The sequence below is a fragment of the Pipistrellus hanaki genome (genome assembly GCF_964339955.1).
Source record: "Pipistrellus hanaki genome assembly, chromosome: 2".
Lineage (NCBI taxonomy): Eukaryota > Metazoa > Chordata > Mammalia > Chiroptera > Vespertilionidae > Pipistrellus > Pipistrellus hanaki.
Window position 1 is genome coordinate 189,651,650 of NC_140504.1, and position 23,457 is coordinate 189,675,106.

Here is a 23,457-nt window from a genome sequence, read left to right on the forward strand (position 1 = left end):
ACCCTTGAGTCCGCAGGCCAACACTCTATCCACCGAGCCACACTGGTTAGGGCAGGACTGTGATTTTTAATATCTCAAGAGTTGGGTTCTCACCCAAATGTTGACAAACAGTTGATAAATCCGTTCACTGGGTTTTGGAATATTTCTTTTTTTCATTTGGGTATATTTTTCTTTCAGACTTTGTAGCAATTATAGAGAGACATAGTCTACAGTCAGTACATAGTTTAGGATCATATCTGAGAGCCATAAAGACTTGGGTATATGGGACTGCTGTCCATTTCCCTGGAACCAGCAAAACTGGTCTAGCTGTAAGTCTTACAAAGTTCTAGGTTGTTCCCTAAGGTCATAAAGGTTTGGAGGTACGGAATTCAGTCCATTTTCCCTGATGACAGTAGAAAAGATCTAGCTGGAGAATATATATATATATATATATAAAAGCCTAAATGACCATTGAACCGTTAGACTATTTGACTGGTAGCTATGACACACACTGACCACCAGGGGGCAGATGCTCAATGCACAGGCATGGAAACATGGAACAGACTGATGAATCTCAGAGGGAAGGGAGGAGGCGGGAGGGTAGAAAGAGATTAACCAAAAATCTTATATGCATACTAGAGGCCGAGTGCACACATTTGTGCATGGATGGGGTCCTTCAGCCTGGCCTTCAGGGGTCGGGCCAAAACCCACAGTCCAACATCCCCCAAAGGGTCCCAGATTGCGAAAAGATGCAGGCCAGGCTGAGGGACCCCACGGGGCATGAACTGTCTTGGGACCATGCTGTATTGTTAAAGACTAATCTAGCGTTTGCCAGTTTGGCTCAATGGGTGGAATGTGGGCCCTTGGACCAAAAGGTTCCAGTTTCAATTTCGTTCAAGGGCATGTACCTTGGTTGCAGGCTCCATCCCTGGCCCTGGTTGGGGTACATGCAGGCGGTAACCAATTGTTATCTCTCATGTTTCTCTGTGTGTGAATCTCCCCCTCCCTTCCACTCTCTCTAAAAATCAAGGGGAAAATATCCTCAGGTGAGGAGTAAAAAAAGAAGACGTCGAAGAAAAGAAGATTAATCTCTTTATCTTTAGAGTTAGGGGGTCAAACGTGGCCCAGTTTTTGAGGATGCATTCTAGGGGAGGTTCCTGAGCAATGGAGGGTTGGTTTTCCATCTGGAAGAGAATAGAGGAGAGCCGGCATCCCTGACTCTCCCTCCCCACCCCCGCACCCCCGGCCTATGGTGGACTCAAAGGAGAGCATCCCCACTTCGTTCCCTGGTTTCCAGACTCAGCCAGCCTTTGCCCCGCTTGCTTGCCCCCAGTCTCATGCGAGAGACCACATCCCTGAACTCACTAATGTGTCTCCTTCCTCTCCGACCCTCGCTGCTGGGGTGTAGGTGCACACCCTAGTCTTCAGCAACTGAGCCTGCCAGTGCGGCTCTAATCTTTCCCCATTCCTCAGGGCAGTGCCTGACGTCAGGGTTAAGGATCTGACCTTTTTTGTTCCTTTGTTAATCTTTACCTGAGGATATTTTTCCCATTGCCTGTTTTTTTTTTTTTTGTTTTTTTTTTTTGAGAGAGAGAGAGAGAGAGAGAGAGAGAGAGAGAGAGAGAGAGAGAGGAGAGAGAGAGAGAGAATGGAAGGGAACGGGAGAGAAAGAGAGAGAGGAACATCAATATGGTTGCCTGCTGTATACACCCTGACTGGTGCTAGGGATCGAGGTACATGCCCTTGACCAGAATCAAACCTGAGATCCTTCAATCTGCGGGCTGGTGCTCTAACCACTGGAGAAAAACCAGCTAGGCAGGATCTGACTTCTTGTTGTCTTTCATTCATTTCTGAAACTCACAGAAAAAAGTGGGGGACGCAGTGGAGATGACTACCCGTGTGCAGAAAGGCTTGCCACCTCCCGGCCAGGGGCTCTCTTCTGTCCCGTTCCCATGTCCGTTCTCTGTAGCCTTCTCAAGGTGGCCTGGATTCCCTCAATAAAAGCCGACTTCTCCTGCGGGAGCTTCCCAGCAGACCCCACTCCATCTTTCTGTTGTTTTGCTCCCAGAAAGCAGTAGGTATATTCATTGGAGAAGACCAATACTATACTCTCTAACAGTTCAATTAAATTCCTTCCCAAACCCATCAGGGCCCAGGAGGCGGATTCCCTCATTCTTGTTCTAGTTTAAGGAATGTATATGATCGGTTTCCCCTCTCACTGAAGACCCACCTTTCCGGTTCTTCTCTCCTGGCGCCATTACCTGTGCCTCTGCCGAAGCCCCCACTTTCCAATAAGATAAGCTTCCCATTCGTCCGTGTTAGAGCCGGCTTTCCCTGCTTTGTGTGCAAACATTAACGGAGGCACCAAGCACTACATGTTGACCATCTGAGGTTGATGTCACTTCTAGTTCACGTGTCCCGTTTCTGAAAGTACTTGTGAGTAAAGTCTTCCTGTTCACATATTCATGGGGGCTGCGGCTGGGAGTGGCTAGCCTTGGAGGCACAATTTCCCACGTTGATTTTAGTTTTATTTTGAGGTGGTAGGGTCTGCACAAATTTCCAGGGATTTTGTGTAGTAGGACAATAAGTATCCTGCTTGTGGGTTGAGGGCCGAGGGGCTTTCGTTTCCCGAGTCAGCTTGAACCCTCCTGTGTGCCACTCTTGCCCACCCCAGTGGTCTAACACGGCTGCGAGGACTCGGAGCACTAGGTCACCAACCTGCATGGGCCCTCCCCAGACCAGTCAAATCATTTATTTCAGATGAGTTGGGGTTCCCTGTGGAGCTCCTGAACATGGTGGGATACACCCTCTAAAACTCTGCAGGGATTCTTAGTCACCTAGGAATACCTGCGATTCAAGCCCGAGGGAGGATTGCCCCTCAGCTCTGGAGTTCAACTCTCATTTGGAAGGTAACAGATTTCGTCCAGACCCTCAAAAAGCCATTCCAATGGAAGAGCTAAAGTTCAAAACCAGCCACTCACTTCTCCTGTCCTTGCTCACCTAGACCCCTATCAGTAGCCGCAGTTCTTCTCACTCCTTACTCTTTAGCTCCACCTTGAGGATTTCAAAAAAAGCTCAAAGAACGTCAGGCTGCATTTCACTCCAGACACAAAGGAAGGAAGAGAAAGGGAAGGAGAGACGCCCTTCCAGCCGAAAGGCAAGGCTCCCTCTCCGTTGGAACTAGCAGCCTGCCCCGAAAAGCCCCGGAAAAGCGCGGGGAAAGCCTCGAGTGGCTTTTCAGAGCTCCTGGGTGCATGGAGGTTGCCTGGCAGTGGGCAGGGTGCCTCATGCAAACTTCCCTGGCCCGTGACCAACTCATCCTGCACAGAGGTCTCCTAGTGGCGAGTGCTCTAATGGCTTTTATTTTTATTTATTTTTAATATATTTTATTGATTTCTTACAGAGAGGAAGAGAATTAGAAACATCATGAGCTGCCTCTTGCACACCCCCTACTGGGGATGCTCTCACAACAAGGTACATGTCCTTGACCAGAATCGAACCTGGGACCCTTGAGTCCGCAGGCCGACGCTCTATCCACTGAGTCAAACTTAAACGCTCATCCCGTGCCCGCACAGTGAGGTAATGCACACACCAAGAGAGAGAACCCCATGGCCGGGGAGGGGGGGGAAGGAAAGAGAGCACAGTGAGTCATGTCCTTCAAGCCAAGGTGGCGAGGACCACTGGCTTACCTGGGATGAAACAGTCCGAGTCACAATGAGAACCGTCCAGGTTGCGGTCCCAAATATGCTGCTGGCAAGACAGCAAGGCCTCACTTCTTATCTTCTTGAAGGGAAAATTTCAATCATGATCCAACATGCAGCAAAGCAAGCAAGAATGTACTGACCGCAGCAAACACACACTTAGGACAGAGAGACAAGGAGGGACGCAGAAGAAGCAACAGGCGAGCCCAGGCTGGTCCGTTCTGGCTCACTGTGAGGTCAGAGAAAAGGGGGCCCAGGAGACAGGGTCAGGGGGTTAGCCCAGGATGAGCAGCCGCTGCCCGCGGCTCCCCTGGTCGCAAGTCTCATAGGGTCCCTTAAAGGGAAGAAGGGGGGAGGGAATGGTGCCAGTGTGCCCCCCTGGTGGACAGTGCACATCAGGCCATGTGTGTTGAGGGTATTTATATCCCTCTCTTGCCGGTGGGAATCTTAGGGGAGGTCTCAGGGAGGGTTTCAACAGAATATTCATCAGCTTTCCAAAGGTCAGTGGTCTCTGCTGATTGGTTGGTGGCTGTAAGTCAACGTAGCCATGAGGACATTTGTCTGGTGTTGCTGCTTTTCTGGGCCTGGAGCTGAGATACAACTGAGGCCTAGATATTATCTTTAGGAAGGTAAAGGTCAGGCGGTCCCAACTGCAGGACCAGTGATGTGCTAGGGGAGGAAAGGTTACCCTGGGGACAAGGATCTTGTGTTCCCAGTTCGGCCCCTTGCTGGGCATCCAGGGCTTTCTGCCCTGGTGAGTTTCCATCCCTGGCCCATTGTCCTAGCTCTGCTCATGGTCTGTTTAACTGCCTGTACCAGTTTCCTTTGTGTTTCTGGGTCAGTTCTCTGTGATAGCACATCCCCCATGCTGCCAAAGTCAGAGGTACCGGTCTGCCCCACAGGCACACGGGCCCTCGTGACCTGGCCCCACTGCCGCCCTCTCCTGCCTCGCCTGATCCATCACCCTCCCCCCTCAAGGAATTCCTGGAAGAAGCCCCACACAAGCCCTTTTCGTTTCGCAGCCATGCAATCTCCAGAAAAAGAGAATAAAGTGTGTTGAACGACTAATTGAAATAGCTAATGCTTATGAAGCACAGATCCCATCTTAAGTTCTATCCTTTCAGGGACCCTGTGAGATAGGCATTGCTCTCAGTTTGCCATTAGGACACTTAGCTCAAAAGAAAATAAATGGTTCGCCCACATCACGCGCCGGCAAGTAGCAAAACTCTGGGTTGAACCTGATCAGTTTGACTCCCAAGGCCACGTATGCTTAGTCCAAAGCCTCTCTGACTTCTAGGGGGAGGGGTGCAACCTGTAAGTGGAAGGAGAGGAGGGCTGGAGAGGAAGGGAAGGAGGAAAGGAGGCGCGGAGGTGGGGGGCGGGGGGGAGGTCTCCCGATTGGGGCCAGGAATGGCATCTTCCCATTTCTCTATTTCTTTCTATATGTCCCAAAGTGTTTGGTATATGGCGGATGCTCAGAAAAGGTTAAGAAATATTAAATAGATATTGACTATTTCTATTCCCAATGACAAATATTTTCCAGTGGTTTGCATTAAAAAGAAATTTGGGGGGGTGGGTAGGGGAAGGGATGGGAACCATGTGCCATTGTGCAATGAGAAATCATGAAGATGGGCTAAGAAGATGCCCATCTGCCTACAGACTGACCTCCTGTCCACAGCTGGGGCCTAGCACAGCACCCAGTGCCACGAGGACAGGTGGCTTTGTCCACTCCAGCCACGTGGGGACAAAAGGGACCTCACAGAGATTTTATACACAAATCTATTTTGTCTATAATGAGCCATTCTCAATAAATGTTCCTCACTGCAGCGTGGGGAAAAAAAAGGAAAGAAAAAGAAATTCCAGCAAGGCCTCAGGTCAACATAAACAGGAGTCCCAACCCTAACTCTATTTATGACTGCCCAGCATTGCCCCCCAGTTCCCAGAGGATCTTCTGGGTGACCTCCACCTTCCCTCCAGGTGTGGCCTTGCCTTCTTCAGAACAACACAGCTGCCCTGGCTGGTGTGGCTCAGTTGGTTGAATGTTGTCCCGTCCACCAAAAGGTGGCGTGTTCGATCCTGGTCAAAGCACACACCCAGGTTGTGGATTTGATCCCACTTGGGGCACCTGCAAGAGGCAACCTATAGATGTTTCTCTCTCGCATCGATATCTCTCTCTCTCTAATCAATAAAACCATGTCGTTGGGTGAGGACTAAATAAAAGAACAACATAGCTCACAAGGTTGGACAGCTTATGAGTGAAGAACCGCAGTAGCCAGAGGGCTCTCCTGTAATGGGGTCTGCGCCTTGCCCAGCCCTCCCAGGGACCCCTCTTCGCTCCCGGATCCCACCTTCTCCAGTCTCTCCAGCTCCAGCTGGTTGGCCTCCCTGGTTGTGCAGCCCCCATGCCCGGGACTGACCTCTTTGGCCTGGCCTCAGCTCCGGTGCCTGCGGCCTGGAGCCCCTGGCCCTGCGGGCTCTCCGCCTCCGGTCCCAACATTGGGGCCTCAGGCTGCAGATCCCAGCAGACCCTCAGGCTCCAGAATCTAAAGCCGGAAATGGGAGTGAGCCATGAACATGGGCCCAGAGGCAGTGAGGAGCAGACGGACCAGCCTTCACAAATGCAAGAGTCCAGCCAAGTCCCGGAGCCTGGGGCTGGCGCTCCTGCCACAGGGGCCTGGGCAGTCATCCAGAAAATTCCAGTGGGGCAGATTGGAGTCCGGAATTATCCAGGTCACAGCCTTATCCGCTCCAAGGCCTCTGCTAATCTCAAAGCATGAAGCAACCGCCCAACCTGGGCCCTGAGCTCAGAAGTTTCTTAAGGATCTAACAGACTGCTCAAGAACTTGACTGAGTAACATTTATTTATACCTAGTCATTTTTTTTTAAATATATATTTTATTGATATTTTACAGAGAGGAGGAAGGGAGAGAGATAGAGAGCCAGAAACGTTGATGAGAAAGAAACATCAACCAGCCGCCTCTTGCACATCCCCTACTGGGGATGTGCCCGCAACCAATGCACATGCCCTTGACCGGAATCGAATCTGGGACCTTTCAGTCCGCAGACTGACGCTCTACCACTGAGCCAAACCGGTTTCGGCAATATACCTAGTCATTTTTTGTTGTCTTATTCCATTGGCTAAGACTTATAGTAAAATATTAATTCCAGGTGGGAAAGCAGGTATTTGTGTCTAATTTTTCACCTTAATTGAGTTATTATTTCTACCTATATTTATTGAGTGCCTACTACATGCCAGGCACTTTTCTAAGCATGCAATAGAGCAAAACAGGAGGTTATTGTCATATCAAATTGCATTAAATTCCTTAAATTCTGAAAAATTCACAAAATATAATTATTATACATTGAATGATTTCAGATATATTCCAAAAGTCTGTTTTCTAAAGTTATAAAAACCCCTCTTCTTTAATAAATTAGTTTGGTTAAATTATTTGCAATGGTTAATTTTACATATGAATTTGTTTTACATGTCTCCAAAAATAATACTTGGTAGTGCATCAATAATCAGAACTTTGTCTAATCATTAATATCAAAGTTATTTAAAAATAAATAACCCAGTAACAATTGAGAAAAGAACAATTTATCTTATTCAGATAAAAAATGACCATAGCCCTATCTCCTATGCTAGTGGAGAAATGAGAAGATTAGAGCAATTAAATCAAAAGTAAAATAAAATGCCAACATTTTATATATGTACACAAAACAGAAAATGTCTCTGCTGCACAAAAATGAAGTCATTAGTAAAGTCATAGTCGGACCAACCCATGATTCAGTAGAAGGTTAGCAGGAGGCAGTGGTGTGCTGGCAAATGTTTTATAACTATAATAATAAATAATAATAATAATAATAAACCTTGATTTGTAGTTTGTCAGTTTCCCACTGTGTGAGTACACCCCCTGTAGCTGGTTTGAGGCCACCACCAGGACACTGCTGGATGTGGCATCTGGCGGGGGACAGGGGCAGGGTTGTTAAGTTGGACTTTATTAAAGTTAAAAACTTCTGCTGTGCGAAAGACACAAGCCACAGACTACCAGAAAGTGCAAAAGCACATCTTTGGCAAAGGACCTGTATCCAAAATACACAAAGGACTCCCCTCAAACTCAGCAATAAGGAATTAGGCAAAAGATTTAAGCAGACACCTTGCCAAAGAAGATACATAGATGGTAAAACAAAACAAACAAACAAAAGAAAAACAGTTGAGAAGATGCTCCACACCATTTGTCATCAGATACTTGCAAGTGAAAACAACCCCTATACACTATCTGGGTGGCTAAAATCCAGAACACCGACAACATCAAATGCTGACGAAGATAGGGAGCAACAGGAATTCTCCTGCCTTGGGAATGCAAAATGGTGCAGCCACCTTGGAAGCTGTCTGGCAGTTCCTTACAAAACTAAGTAGAGTCTTACCATCCCACCCAGCAATTGGACTCCTAGATGTTTACTCAACGGAGGTGAGCAGTGACACATGCACAAAAACCTGCACTTGAATGTTTATAGCAGTGTTATTTATAATCACCCCAAAGTGGAAGCAGCCAACCTGTCCTTCCATAGGTGAGTAGATGAGCACACTGGGGCACATCCATTCAGTGACAAATAGACATGAGCTGTTGAGCCACAGAAAGACCCTGAGGAACCTTAAAGGCATAGTCCTAAGGGAAAGAATCCAATCTGAAATGTCTACATACTACGTGATTCCAATGGCATGACATTCTGGAAAAGGTTAAACCATGGAGACAGTAAAAAGATCATTGCTTGCCAGCAGTGTGGAGAGAGGGGAGGGAGGATGGGGTCAGGGGAGGGGGGAGGGGGGAGGGAGAGACAGAGGACTAGGTGCAGCCCAGGAGAATTTCAAGGCAGTGAAACTATTCCGTAAGATACATGACATTAATCATTTGTCAAAACCCATAGACGAAGTGTCTCTTCTAATGTAAACTATGGGCTTTAGTTAATAATAATACATCAATTGGAATTCATTTATTGCAAAATGTATACCACACTAATGCAAGATGTTTATAACAGGGGTAACTGTGTGAGTCCTGACTGGGAGGGAAATATACAGGAATTCTGAATAATTCTTCTGTAAATATAAAACTGTCCCCAAAACCCCAAAGCCTATTAATTTCAAAACAAAACAAAACAAAACAAAACAAAACAAAACCTTGTTGCAGTAAGTGCTTTCCTATGATCAGCTACATTCTTGATGGCGATGCAAGCACAGGAAGGGTTTTCATCTCTTTCTTGCCTCAGAGTCTATTTCCCTTCTGACGGGCTCTCACGCTCTAGGGCAGTGCTTCTCAAACCTTCCTGAGCCTACAAGTCACCCTGGGGTCTTGTTAAGATGCAGATTCTAACCCACACATCTGGTTTGAGTCCTGAGATTTTTTTTAAATGTATTTCTAACAATTCCCTGGTGATCCCAGTGCTGCTGGTATGTGGTCCAGACTCACGGTGTAGCAGGACGTGCAAACAGACACACAAGACCACATTCCCAGTCCCACCTTCTGTGATCTCTTATCTAAATGAGGAAAGAAATATCTAATTCCATGATAATGATAATCAGTGCTTTTTGTGTTTATTTTTTTAATCCATCTTTTTAAAAAGTATGCTTCCGCTGCCCTTTCTTTCTTTCTTTCTTTCTTTCTTTCTTTCTTTCTTTCTCTTATATATATTTTATCTTTTTTTTTTTTTTTTTTTTTTTTTTTTTTGCAGAGAGGAAGGGAAAGGGACAGAGAGTTAGAAACATCAATGGGAGAGAAACATCCATCAGCTGCCCCTTGCACACATCAGCTGCCCCTTGCATCCTCTGGGGATGTGCCCGCAACCAAGGCACATGCCCTTAACCCGAATCGAACCCGGGACCCTTTAGTCCACAAGCCCACGCTCCATCCACTGAGCCAAACCTGTTCCGGCTACCCTTTCTTTCTGAATCACGTTCATTTTCTGTTTCCAAAGGCATTGGACGTGTTTGCTCAACTAAATGAGTCGACTGAGATTGGAAGTTCATGCGTCTGAATGCAAGTCAGCAAAGGGTTACTAACAGCCCGAGCCACTTCGGCTCAGTGGATAGAGCATCAGCCTGAAGATCCAAGGGCCCATGTTTGATTCCAATCACAGCACAGACCTCAATTGCAGGCTCCTCCCAACCCAGGCCCTGTAGGGAGCATGTTGGAGGCAACCAATTGATGTGTTTCTCTTACATCGATATTTCTCTCTGTCTTTCCCTCTCTCTTCCACTCTCTCTCTAAAAAAAAAAAAAAAAAAAAAAAAAAAAAAAAAAAAAAAATCAATGGAAAAATATCCTCGGGTAAGAATTTTTTAAAGAAGGAGGTCAATAACACTCCATGGCATCTAAAAGGGCAACCAAATATCTCTGTTTTCACAAGCCCCTGTGTGGTGGACAGAGTGGGTGCACAAATCCTAAAAGCAACAGGCACTGGGCACCTTATAAAACAGCAGTGGGCTGGCTCTTCCCCAAGTGCATGGTATGTCCCTGAGGCTGTAGAGGTCACTGCTGGGGTTGCCCAGACAATGGCTTCTTTGGAGTCAGTAAGGACGTGCTTCTGGCTTGAAGGAGAGTTTTAAGCCAAGTGGCAAACACGGTGAGCAGGAGGTGGTTGACTGTACAAACGTCATGTTCCCAGGGAACCAGGGCCTGGTGCAAAGGCTGGGAGGAGGGTGGCGTCCCAGCTCTGCTGTGAGTTCTCTGAGCTTAGGCCTCCTGATCTGCAAATTCTATGATTGCGCTCATCCCACTCTGCATTCTTTATTTTTATTCTAGGCTCATTCATTCCCAATCAGGGCCCCGTCCTTCCTTCCCCAGGGCAGGGGTTTCAAGTTTCCAACAGCATCTCCCCACCCCGTGCTCATCCCTCAATGGTCCATTGAGCAGCGTTGAGAGGAGGCGCCAGCCTTCAGCTGCCAGGCTTCATGTCTCAACGCCAAGGGGAAGTCCAGTTCTGGGCCCAGGGGCCTCGCCTGGGAAGGCTGGGTACCCCAAGACGCCAAGCCCAGTTGGAACACCTTCTTCCCACACCTCTGACCCGTCTCCACTGACCTCAGGTGGCCTCGGGGATGCTCGGCCTCAGAAGGCCTTGGCTCCATCCTGTAGCCAGAGAGGACCTCGCTGCAATTGAGTAGGTTCAGAAAGCCAACTGAGGAAATGACGGAACAGGAGCCAGCACAAACCAGAGCCCCTGTGTGTGTGATTTCAACCAAACACCAACTCCAGAAGCCATGAACGGGATTTTCCCAGGACCTTCCCCCGACCTTCTCAGCTGCAGGTCCTGACATTAGACCACCATTCTGTCTGGTTATGAGCCAGTCACGTCCCAGACACGCCGCTCATCTAGCAGTCCGTCAGCTCAGAGCCTCCCAGAGGTGGGGCCTAGAATTCATCTTGTGGCCCTCCCTACGGGGTGTCTGGGATGGGCCCCTGTCCCCACATATTTACCACTCCTTCACTCATGTATTCACTTAGCACACACGATGGAGCCCCGCCCTCCTACAGGCCCTGAGCTGTGTGCTGAGGCAAGATGCACCGCTGCTAACCGTCTCACCGGGTCAGCTCAGAACCAGGCCCCGCGGAGTTTCCAGCTCAGGAGAGGAAGGGGGGCTGGACGTGATGCTCACAGAGCTTTTCCTCTGCAGAGGGCTTCTGGGCTCACCTTCTGCGGCCTGGCCCTCCCCAGGCAGTTTGCAACGAAGGGGCAAGTGGCTTACACCTTCCGGGAGCATGGCCTGGGCTGACAGAGAAGCAGGAGGTGCAGCGAGTTTCTGATTGGCTGGGAAGACCATTCCACATTCCCGGGGGGCTCTCCATCTGCAGGGAGAGGCCCGGCTCTGTGCTTGCAGAGCCCCTGGACGTCAAAGAGCCACTTGTGTGGTGGGCAGATTGTACATACAAAGACCGATAGCCAAAGGCACCAGCACCTTATAAACAAGCAGCAGGCTGGCTCGCTCCCAAGGGAAGGAAGGGCGGCGGCTGCTTATCCCTAGGAGAGGCCCTCTGACATAAGACGTGTGGAAAGAGGGATTCTTTCGGGCCCCACCCCCTTCAAACACGAAGGAAGAAGCCCGCATTCAGAACGCTGAGAGATTTATGGCAGGAGGCAGCAGGCAGGCCAGGGTGGAGCGAATGAGAGATGACCATTCAGATGCCAATTTTTTTCAGTGGAAAACGGAATGAGGTACGCTCTCTGGAAAAGATGAAAAGGTGGTTTTATTTGTGTCCCTGGATCCAGTCCTAGAGGGAGTCTGAGCAACGGCGAGGCGCAGCCAACCCAAAGGGACGGACGGAACCACGGAGCTGCACGGCCCATGAAGGGTCATTACACGAGGCCACTGCTGCAATGAAAGACCCGCTTATTCAGCTCCCAAAGGGCTCTTGGCTTCTTCCGGAAGGTCATGCCAACACTGGCCTCTGATTGCCTCTGAGCCTTAAAACCATGCCCCAGATGAGGTTCTTTCTGCATCTATTCTAAACCTTCCACTACTTAATCTCTCTCTCTCCCCCCCCCCTCTCTCTCTCTCTCTCTCTGTCTGTCTCTCTCTCTCTCATTCTGAATTGATGAAAATAAGGGCTTATCAATACAGACTGATTCATATGCCTTTCAGCATAATGATTTTAGCTTGTTTCATTTTTGGTTCTTATATTTCCAGTAGGATATGACCTCACTCATCTGAGGGAAATGGTGAACAACTTAAACTGATGAACAAAAACAGACCCAGAGATAAGGAGCCATGGGTCAGGCTGTTGGACCTCAAAGGGAGGGTGGGGATAAAAGGGAGAAATCAACCAAAGGACTTATGTGCACACATATGAGCCTAACCAGTGGTCAAGGACAATAGAGGGGTGGAGGCATGAGTGGGGAGGGATGGGGGGTTGGAATGGGGAGTTGAGGACAAATATGTGATACTTTAATCAATAAGACATTTTTGCCGAAACCGGTTTGGCTCAGTGGATAGAAAGTCGGCCTATGGACTGAAAGGTCCCGGGATCGATTCCGGTCAAGGGCATGTACTTGGTTGCGGGCACATCCCCAGTAGGGGGTGTGCAAGAGGCAGCTGATCGGTGATTCTCTCTCATCGATGTTTCTGACTCTCTATCCCTCTCTCTCTTCCTCTCTATAAAAAAGCAATAAAATATATTAAATAAATAAATAAATAAATAAATAAATAAAGACATTTTATAAAATAATAATAATATTTCATATTCAACAACATGGCTTCACAGTGTCACAGGTTGAGCCAAGAAGGCCAGATGGCCTGTAGCAATCTGAGCCCTTCAGACCTCTCCACCTGCATTTCATTCTCTGTGCTCCATCCAGCTGGCTCTTCTCACTTCCTTCCATTCCCAGCCACAGCACTCACAGCCTCTTCTGTCTAGAATGCCCCCATCCATCTTCCCCTAGGGCGCCACTCAGGGGTGGAGGTCTAGCTCATTTAGAATAAAAATGTTTGCCTAAGGCAGTGAATCCTACAGAATCACTGGGAGTCCTGAAAATGCAGGCTGAGTTCCCCAGAGTCACAGAGTTGATCTGCCAAGGAGCTTCTGCCACAACAGGAAGCTGCTCCCAAAACCATGAAGGTATCACCACAGCTTCCATCACCAGAATCACACCTCCGCCTCAGCACCCGGCCAGCAAACGGATGACTTACATCTCACCCCTGCTCCCATTCATTCACACAGGAACTCATACCAGAAGACACAGATCATTGGAATAGGTAAACATTTATGAAAGAAATTAAATTGATAATTAATAACTTTCCAAAACAGAAACCACCAGGTCCAGATGGTTTCATTGGTGATTTCTACCAAATGCTTCAGGAAAAGTTATACCAATCTTTACAAAATAGAAGCAGAGCAAATTCTCCCTAATTCATTCTACAAGGCTGGCTTACCTCTGATGCCAAAATAAATTGTAAAAGAAAGATTACAAGAGAAGAAAACTACAGAGTGACATCGCTCATGAACACAAGGACAAAGGTTCTCAAAAATATTAGCAAATTGCATCTCATAGTATATATAAAGGACTATGCCTTTATAACCAAGAGGGATTTATTCCAGACATGCAAGGTTGGTTCAACATTTTTTTTTTTTTTTTTTTTTTTTTTTTTTACAGAGAGGAAGAGAGAGGGATAGAGAGTTAGAAACATCGATGAGAGAGAACCATCGATCAGCTGCCTCTTGCACACCCACTACTGGGGATGTGCCCGCAACCAAGGTATATGCCCTTAACCGGAATCGAACCTGGGACCTTTCAGTCCGCAGTCCGACGCTCTATCCATTGAGCCAAACCGGTTTCAGCTGGTTCAACATTTTAAAATCAATTAATGTCTTCGGTCCCATCAATATGTTAAAAGGGAAAAATCGTATGATCATAACAATAGATGAAGAAAAAGCGTTCGACAAAACCCAATACTTATTTATGAAAAAATCTCTCAGCCAACTAGGACTAGAAGGGCATTTCCTCAGGTTGATAAAGAACATCTACCAAAAAAAAAAAATAATAATAATAACAACAAAGCTAGACACAGACCTTACATGCTTCACAAAAATTAACTCAAAATGGATCACAGACACAAATGCAAAATAGAAAGCTATAAAACTCCTGAACAATAACAGGAGAAAGTCTAGATGGCCTTGGATTTGGTTATCACTTTGAGTGTGTGGGTGTGTGTTTCCAAATTTGACTGTTGGAGAAAAGAAAAGAACCATGGATCCAAGAGGAAATATATGATTGGAAAGTTAAAATACAAGATAGCTTGGAACATTTTGTAATGCCAGAAAATAATGAAATGCTAAGAAAAAAAATGATGGCAAGGGCATGCCAAAAGATGTCAGCAAAAAGGTGCTCTCCAGGGCCAAGATGGGATAATTTGAGCAAGGAAATAAATAATGATGGTATTGACTCTCACTCCAAAATAATGAGCACATACTAATATAAATAATTATTTGAATAAATAAATACAAAGAAAAGCTCTTACCTACAGTACAATTTAAATTCTTAATGTTGAAGGCAAGAAATAAAAAACAATAGTAATAATTGTTGCAGTGAGCAGAAGTATAAGGAGAATTTGACAAAAATGGAACACTTGCATGGTTTCAAAATAACTCCCCATAAGATACATACTAATTACAAAAGGAAAAACAATAATTTTCCAGTGGGGATACCTGGCAGACACCACCCTATCTATCAAGTGATCAAGGTGAACATCAGTACTAACAATCTATTGATATTATGGTCTGTTATGAAGCGAGTTCCCCAAGAGATGAACCACCGGAGCCAATTTGATTAAGCATGCAAGCGTTTATTACAGATTTGAATCCGGGCTCAAACCTTGGCTGACTCAGCAGCCAGCAAACACCCAGGTGAGAAACCCGATGGAGGGGCAGTCCCTCCTCTTATACCTCTTTTTCCCCTCCCATCCCACTGTTGGTCTGTCACTCCCTGATTGGCCCCTCAGGACAAAGAACTGGCCATCTTTAGCTGTTCCTTAGGTGGTTTACACAACCTGGCCTGTTTTGCCTCAAGCAGAATGTCTGTTCTGACTCCAAACAGGAGTGCAGGATGCTTCGGTTTTGATGACGCCAATCTCCTAGCCAGATCTAGAGGGAGGTCTGCATATCTTACTACAAAGGAATTCCAGGCACTGAGTTACAACTGACTTTATTTTTTTTAAACTTTTCCCCCCTGGTCTGGTCTGTCTCCAGAGTCCTTATCTCTTGGGCAGAGGAGGCCAACTGTCACATGGTCCATTGATCTATTTGCCTGAGAGAGACCACTGTCACTTCTGTGATAGTCTTGTCCAAAACGCATACCCTCAATCTGGTCATGAGAAAACACCAGATAAACCCAACTGAGGAACATTCTAGAAACACCCAAGCAGTGCTCTTCAAAAAGTTTAAAAGTCACAAAAAGCAAAGAAAGACTAAGGAGCAACGTGGCATCCTGGATTGGATTGTGGACCAGAAAAGAGACATGCGTAGGAAAACTGCTCACACTCCAAGAAGGACTTCAGATGCATTATTAGTGTCCATTTGCTGATTCTTATCATGTACCAGAGCTACATGTGGGATATAAACAATTGGGGAAGCTGGAACTCCCGGAAAATACAGGAATGTGCCACTGCAACTTTCCTGTAAATGTAAGTGTTTCTAAATAAGGTGATGTGTTTTTTAAAAAGAGAGAAATGAGTAATTTTTCCTCATACATAAAATAAGAAATAATAGAAAAATTTCAGCCATAATCCTGAGATGGAAAAGAACCACCGCCAAAAGGCTGAGTCTTTAAGTATGAATGATGTTTAAAAATTGTTTCTGAACACCGATGATGCTGAAAGCACTTTTTGTCTGAGAACATCCATCCTATGTAAAATTGAACCCACCTTCACCCACTTGCCCAAAACCAATTCCAGCATGTAATAATTACAAGAGTTCCATCAAAAGGTTGATGGAACTTGGGAGGCTCAACAAGGGCTGAGCCACATATATAGTTTTACCTGTTGGACCAGCTAAATGGCACTTCCTCCAAACCTGAATAGGATTGCTTGCTGCCAGACAGCTCAGAGTATCTTAAATCTGCAAATTATTGCCTCCTTTGGCCAAACACATGAACAGCTGTAGGCTATTCCCCAAACTGACAATACTTCTGTACCTTACCCTTTGAAACCTTACCCTTTGTATGTCTCCAACTTGCCTTAGCACATATTGTGTTAATAAATACCATGGGGTCTTTAGATAAGGAGTAGTGTTCAGTTCCTTTAGCTGAAGCTCCTCTGGTCCCCAATTGTAGAGGGCCCCCTGGGAATGCACATGGATATTCTTTACATTGATGTCAGCTAGTCGGAGGTGATTGGCACGACAGATTCCTGGTATTGACTCTCACTCCATAGATGAAAAGGACTTCCAAATGCTGGACACTTATCAGTACTGACTTCTAATCTTTATTGGTGTGCTGGGAATGAGGGAATGAATAGGACCTGGGCACACCCAAAATGCCTTTGATCCTAAGCTTTTCAGGGAAACCCCCCTTTATTCTTTTGGAAGTAAATAAATGTGCTGCGTGGCTCTGTCATTGTCTGTCTCTCCAGCAGAAAAGGGCAGCGGCCCACCTGGAACCCAGCTTTGAATCCATTTCTGTGTCGGCTCTCTTTATTTCATATATTTCTCAATCCCAGGCAGCCTCTACCAAGAACCTATTTCATCTCTCTTCTGGCGCTGGACTCAGGCCCCCACACCCAATGCCTTTCAAAATTATCTTAGGTTTTTTTGGACTCCTTTTTAATCATCTATGCATCAGCTCCTTTCTCCAGAATGCTGAACCCTTCATAATGTTGGGACAAGAATCCCAGCACCCACTCTCTCTTGCCACTCCTTCTCCATCTCTATTGCTTCTGTTCATTACATTATCCCCAACCGAACAGACTGGCTATATAATTTAATTTTTGTGTGTTTTGTTTATTCTTTGTCCTTCTCCACTAAAAAGGCAAACCTTGAATACAGGTGTTTGTTTTGTCCACTGGTGTATTCCAAGTGCTTAGATTAGTCCTTGGGTGAAGGATGCTGTCAAGAGACCAAATCATGGACTTTGAATTCTTGTGGGGGAAACCCTGAAAGGTTGTGACAAGAGCGGCCAGGTGGACTGAAAGCAGAGTCTGAGAGTGCTGTGGCCTGGATGCAGTGCCAGGGCCCCCCAGGATTGGGGCTGTCGGGGAGGCAGTTTGCCTATTGTAGACATGACCATATTGCAAAACAGCAGTACTCCACAAAAGACGAAGGTCTATCCTAGCCCTGGACTTAGGTTAAAGCAAACAGCTTTGAGAGTGAAAATCCCAGGTGGACAGAGTTGCCCAGAGGGTGATGGGGCTGGTAGGCACAATCCTACCAACTGAGTGGCTTAAATGGCTGGATGTGTTGCTTCATCATTCTTGAGGCCAGAAGTCTGAGATCAAGGTGCAGGCATGGCCGGTTCCTCTGAGGGCTCTGAGAGAGAATCTGATCCATCCTCTCCCGTGGCCGCCAGGGTTTCTCGCCACCTTCAGCGCTTCTTGGCTTATAGAAGTGTGCCAATCTCAGCCTCCATCCTCACATGGTGTCCTCGCTGCCTGTGTCTGAGCCCAAATCTCCCCTATTTGTAAAGACACCAGTACTAGTGGACTCGGCCTAATAGCTTTATCTTAACCAAACACATCTTCAAAGGCCCTGTTTTCCAATAAGATTACCCTCCAAGATACTGGAAGTTAGGGCTTCCACATAGGACTTGGCCAGGGGGGCTCAGTGCACCCTCACACAGGTCTAGCATTTGCACTAAATTGCATCTCCAAGGTGAACGCTGCCTCGAAGGCTGTTAGCACAGATGAGGCTCTGCTGCAGTCACCAGCAACCTCAGTGACCAGTGACTGAAAACAACACGTTCTTCTCCCTCAGTCCCAGGAGGGTCTATGGGTCTCCCCCGGGCAGGTTTTCTCCTGCCCTGACTCAGGGATCCAACCTGCTGCCTCCTCTGGTCCCAGCACCAGGGACTGGGAAAGGTCCCTCGGTACCACTGTTCGTATGCTCTAACCGGAAACAGGCCAGGTGGAGTGTTTATAAGCACTGACCTCTGCCGCTGGCTGTTTTGGGGCTGCTGTCAGGGAGTGTTTACCGAAGGCCCATGCCTTGGAGCCAATAAAGAAGATATTTGCTTTAGGAATTAAAGCAATACATACTGCCTGTTTAAGCCACACTTGTCCCTGACAGTTGAAGAAGAAAGAACAATAGACCTGGGAAGCAGTCACGGAGCAGGTGAGGACTGGGATATGGTGGAGGCAGCGCTTTAGGGTGAACTCCAGGGCAGGCTCTGGCTTTTTCCAGGAGGGGAGGAGAGGAGAAAAAGGAGAAGGAGGAGGAGGAGGAGGAGGAGGAGGAGGAGGAGCAAGAGGAGAAGGTGGAGGCTCTGGCCCAAATCAATAGGAAGGGACCATCTGCTTCACTGCACCCCTTTCTCTGCTGGGGCCCCGGGTGGTGGGGGTGGGGAAGGAGAGGAGCAAGACAAGTCCTCATCCCTCCACCCCCACCCCCCACAGAAGCTCACATGGATCCTGGCATTTATAGAGATTGGTGAATGAATGATTTGATGGAATGAATAAATAACAATAAATGCCCCCCCTTTTTAAATGCCCCCATTACTATGCCAAATGCCACATTCAGTTGAAGAAAGGAGCAATTCTCCCGGGCAATGAGCCGCAAACTGCAGCAGGGACGCCCCTGCCCTCCCCTGACCGGATTCCAGGGAGGCAACTGGTGCTCACACCCAGCACCAGTTACAGGAATGAGGCCCATGGGGAAGATTACAAAGTATTCTACAATTTGTTTAGAATTTGGCATCCGCTAGCAGCAAGTAAGGTTTTTCCATCCTCAGCTCTGTCCTGCTTACGAAAGAGGGGAAGAAAAGGGGATCGCCCAGGGCTATAGGCATGCCAAACTTCAAGTCCACTCCTGGAGGCACTCCCACCCTGTTTGCATACCCAACTCCCATCCTTCCCAAGGGGGCAGCTATTTAAGGGGAGCTGGAGTTCAGAGTACACAAGACCAGCACTTGGAGCTATCAACGCCGGGCGTTCTCTGAGAGGTAACACCCCAAAATTCATGCCCTGTCAAAGGTATGTGTCCTGCTCAGTGGCTGCCTTTAAGAGTGGAGTGCTGTGTATATGTGTCCATGAGTATTTATGCATGTGTATGTTGATTACGTGAACATACACTCATGCACATGATTTGGGGGGATGTGCACAAATGTGCTGTGTGGGTATGTCAGTGATTGTATGAAAGGTCTGCATTAGCAGGTGAGCCCAGGAGTGTGTATATGCATGCATATGTGCATGACTGTATCTGCATTTGCGCATGTGTATATGTGTAAGGGGTTGGAAAGTCTTGCAAGGAGAAGGTGCTATGCTTTAGTTTTTTTGGGAGAAAATTAGAGACTGGACTTCATAAATGGAAGTCCCAAGCCCTGGATCCGGTTGGAACAAGTAAGCTATGTATAATGGGTGGTGGGGAGAGGGGCACAACCTATGACCTTGGGAATCTCCGAGTTGGTTGGGATGACCTGGTTGCAACCTCCAGGAACTCTCAATCTGATGGGGAGCATGGACATCTGAGCGTACCTTGTGGGGGTCTCCTTGGGTCTGAGGCCTGCATGTGTGTGAAAACAGTCAAACAGAGCTGGCAAGGGTCAGGAGGCCCTGTGTGCATACTCCTTGTGTGCTCATATGTGAGAAGGTAGTCATCCTGGATCGAGGGGCAGGTCTGTGTGTTTCCTTGAAAGTTCCTTTCTCCAGGGATACTGAGCAGGGCCAGGGCAAAAGCTGGGACCACCTGGGAGAGGAGTCTAGGCCAATCCATCTGCATTTCTCATGCAGGAAACTGTCACCATGAAGACCCTTCTGTTGTTGGCCTTGACCATGGCCTTTGGTAAGAGCAAACACTGACCCAGCTTTCCTTTCCATTTCCACAGGTCCTCTCTCTCAGTGGGTGGGAGAGAGGCCCCAGTGGGAGGGTGAGGAGCAGGGAGGGACAGAGAAGGAGGACAAAGGGCCCCCGGCCCCATCACCAGGCGATGTCCTTCCAGGCCCGCTGCAGACCCACGGGAACTTGCTGGATTTCCAGAAAATGATCCAGTTGGCCACAGGAAAGAATGCTGTGTCCGATTATGCCTTCTATGGCTGCTACTGTGGCTACGGTGGCCGAGGATCCCCAAAGGATGCAACGGATCGGTGAGGCCATCCCAGCCCTCCCCTCCCTCTGCCCATCCGTGGCCCCCGCAGGGCTAGGAGCTGCCAGGGCAGGGTTGGTGCCCATTGTCACAGAACCCCAGAAGGCCCCAGCTGGAAAAGCAGCCAGCATGTTGGAAACTCTGCTCTAGACCATTGCAAGGTCATTGGGTCTCTGCCCAGGGCCAAGGGGCTAGACCACGGGGGACCGGGCTCCCTGGAGCTGTGGGGAAGCTCTCCTCCCCAATCACCTCTCCTCCCGCAGGTGCTGCGCTGCACATGACTGTTGCTACAGACGCCTGATTAGGCAGAAATGTGGCACCAAGTTTCTGAAGTACAACTTTGATTACCGAAAGGGCCAAATCGTCTGCGGTAAGAATGTCCTACAACTTCACCCTGTCTCCTTGGTCTCTCTTATTGAGTGTCTGCTGTGCCAGGCACTGAGCCGAGCACCAGAGATAGAAATACAAAGGGATGCCCTGGCCCGTTTGGCTCAGTGGGTAGAGCACCAGCTGTGGGTTCAATTCCAGCAGCACCTACCTCTGTTGCAGGCTGGATCCCCATCCCCCAGTTGGGTGTGTACAGGAGGCAACCAATCCGTGTGTCTCTTTCACATTGACGTGTCTCTCTCTGTGTGTCTCTCCCCTTCCCTTCCACTCTCTCTAAAAATCAATGGGAAAATATCCTCAGGTGAGGATTAAAAAAATAAATAAATAAAAAAACAGAGAGGAAGAAATACAAAGGGACAGTGTCCCTGCCTCTGGGAGCTTGTGGGTGAGTGGGAAGTAAAGAAAAGGAAAACACTAGTTGGGAGACTCCAATAGGAAGTTAGCCAAAGGGCAGGGCCCTGAGCACAGGCTGTGGTCCAGGAAGGCTCCTGACCTCCAAGCTGAGTCTTTAAGGCTGTGCCGGCACCAGGGGAGAGGAGGGCTGGGGGCCTTCCCACAGCACGGTCAAAGGGCTCCAAGGGAGCCGGAACATTTCTGTGAGCCTGAAGGAGAGATGAGGCTGAAGGGACAGGGAGGGGCCAGGCCAAGCCCAGGCCATACTGTATTTAGATTTTGTCATAGAGCAGTAGGGAGCTTTTGAGCAAAGGAGTGGCATGAAGCTGTTCACTGGAGACCTATGGAATGGGGGCGGGGCAACAGTGAGAAGACCATTGTCATTGGACATATGACAATGGCAGTCTTGATGGGAAGAGCGGAGAGTGACCTATCAGGTGGAATCAGCAGAGCTGATTGGGTAGAGGGATAGGGAGCTGTTGGGTGGGTGTACGGTCGGAGGTGGTCCAGGTGGATGAAGGGAGGAGGACTTCTATGTAGACAGGTTTAAGAGGCTTCCAGAACACCCAGGGAGCAGCGAAGCAGGTGGCTGGATGTAGGGATGGGCAGCTCCAGGGAAGGGTCTGGACGGGCCATGGGTTCAGGAGTCACAGCAGAGAGCTGAGAGTGGGATGTGCTCACCCATTTGATGTCCAAAGGCCAGGAAAGAAGAGAGGAGGGCTTGTTAGAGAAGGAGAGGAAAGCTGAGAGAGAAGGTCAAGTAATGGACAGCAGCCACTTAAAAGCAAGTCTCCAGGATAAGGGCTGACAAGGCTCCTCAGATTTAGAGGCAGGAAGACCACTGAGGACCTCACTGGGCTGTTGCCATGGAGTCTGAAAGCAAATCCAGATTTTGGGGGGGGGGGGGGGGAGGGGGGCGCGGAAGCGAGCAGGACATGAATCCAAGACATCCGGAGCATGTTTGGCTCTGAAGGGGAGGAGAGAGCTGGGTGGTCAATGAAAGGGTTTGCCCAGTGCCCCCAGACAGCAGACCCACTGGTGAGATTTTGAGAAAGTATTGCCTCTCCCCAACTCAGAAATGATGTCTCCCTGTCATGACCTCTCCATAGGGCCATGTATTTTAGGCTTTGGGTTGTGAGAAGTGACATGCCCAACTCCAAGAGGCTTGGATAATGGGGAAGTCTGACTGGTCTGGCAGAGGGCAGTGCCAGGGTGGGGCAGCTTCTCAACCGTGTGGTCAGAGACCCAGCCTTTTCCCCACCTTCTGCTCCCCGACCTTGGCACTGCCCTCTGCCAGACCAGTCAAATGCCAAGATGCCTGGTGCCACTCCAACATCATGGCCTTTCCCTACAGATGAGGCTTTCCTCCTTGGGCATCTCTATCTGGGGGAGGAAATTAATCCTTCCCACAGCCCTCAGGAGACACTTCCCCCGGGGCTCATTGGCCAGAACAAGGTCACGTGCTCCCAGAGACCAATCACTGAAAGGAAAAGGGGACGAGCATGACTGCTTTACACCAATCACAAGCCATTCCTAGGCCCTAGGGGCTGTGGCTTAGCACCTGGACACAGCTGTTGGGAAGAAGAAAGAGACAATGGCTGTCAGGAGGAGTCTCCCAGTGCTGGGGGCTGTGTCCCATTCAGACTGGGCGCTAGCTTCCGAGGACAGGAGCTCTGTCTTCCTTGCCTCGGACTAGGCGCCTCTGGAGGACAGGGGCGGTGTCTTTCCCACAGGCGCCATCAGGTATTACCAAACCCTCAGCCAGCTCTATTTTCTTGTGATTTCAGCAAAGCAGGATTCCTGTCGCAGGCAGCTGTGTGAATGTGATAAAGCCGCTGCCACCTGTTTTGCGAGAAACCGGAAAACCTACAAGAAACAGTACCAGTTCTATTCCAACAAGCATTGCAGTGGAAAGGACCACCGGTGCTGAGGGTCCCGCACCCTGGAAGCCTCGCTGCCCACACGGAGTTTCCCTCTCACCCCTCCCCCCCCCCCCCCCCGCTAGTTCTCAGAAACTCAGGAAACACCCCTCCACCAAGGAGCCCCTCGACCCCCAGAGAGAAGCCTTCCTTCCAGAATGGGAAGCCCCAGGCCTGTGGCCTGTGCCTTTCCCCTCTTCCTTGGGGGCAGGAGGTGTCCCCATCCCCACTGTCCTCCGTGTCCCTCTTCCTGCTTAGCGTGGCGACCACACGCCCAGGTTTCTTCTAAATAAAGCAATTAGTTCA

The 23,457-nt window shown here is 48.4% G+C and overlaps 1 protein-coding gene across 5 annotated transcripts in view; it reads left to right on the forward strand.

Moving 5' to 3' along the window:
- The window catches only part of LOC311618009 (phospholipase A2, membrane associated-like), a gene marked incomplete at its 5' end in the record, with an annotated part of 38,366 nt that extends 14,909 nt beyond the window's left edge, over positions 1 to 23,457 (forward strand). The window contains 5 exons of one of the 5 annotated variants that reach the window (XM_084875172.1): positions 18,442 to 18,486; positions 20,100 to 20,151; positions 20,309 to 20,453; positions 20,716 to 20,822; positions 23,020 to 23,457. In XM_084875172.1, the coding sequence (XP_084731298.1) occupies positions 20,112 to 20,151; positions 20,309 to 20,453; positions 20,716 to 20,822; positions 23,020 to 23,162 (435 nt within the window). In that variant the 3' untranslated portion in view covers positions 23,163 to 23,457. Of the gene's footprint in view, positions 1 to 18,441; positions 18,487 to 18,692; positions 19,344 to 20,093; positions 20,152 to 20,308; positions 20,454 to 20,715; positions 20,823 to 23,019 lie in introns of those variants that run through there. The other 4 variants (XM_084875171.1, XM_084875170.1, XM_084875169.1 and 1 more) reach the window with 4 other exon arrangements.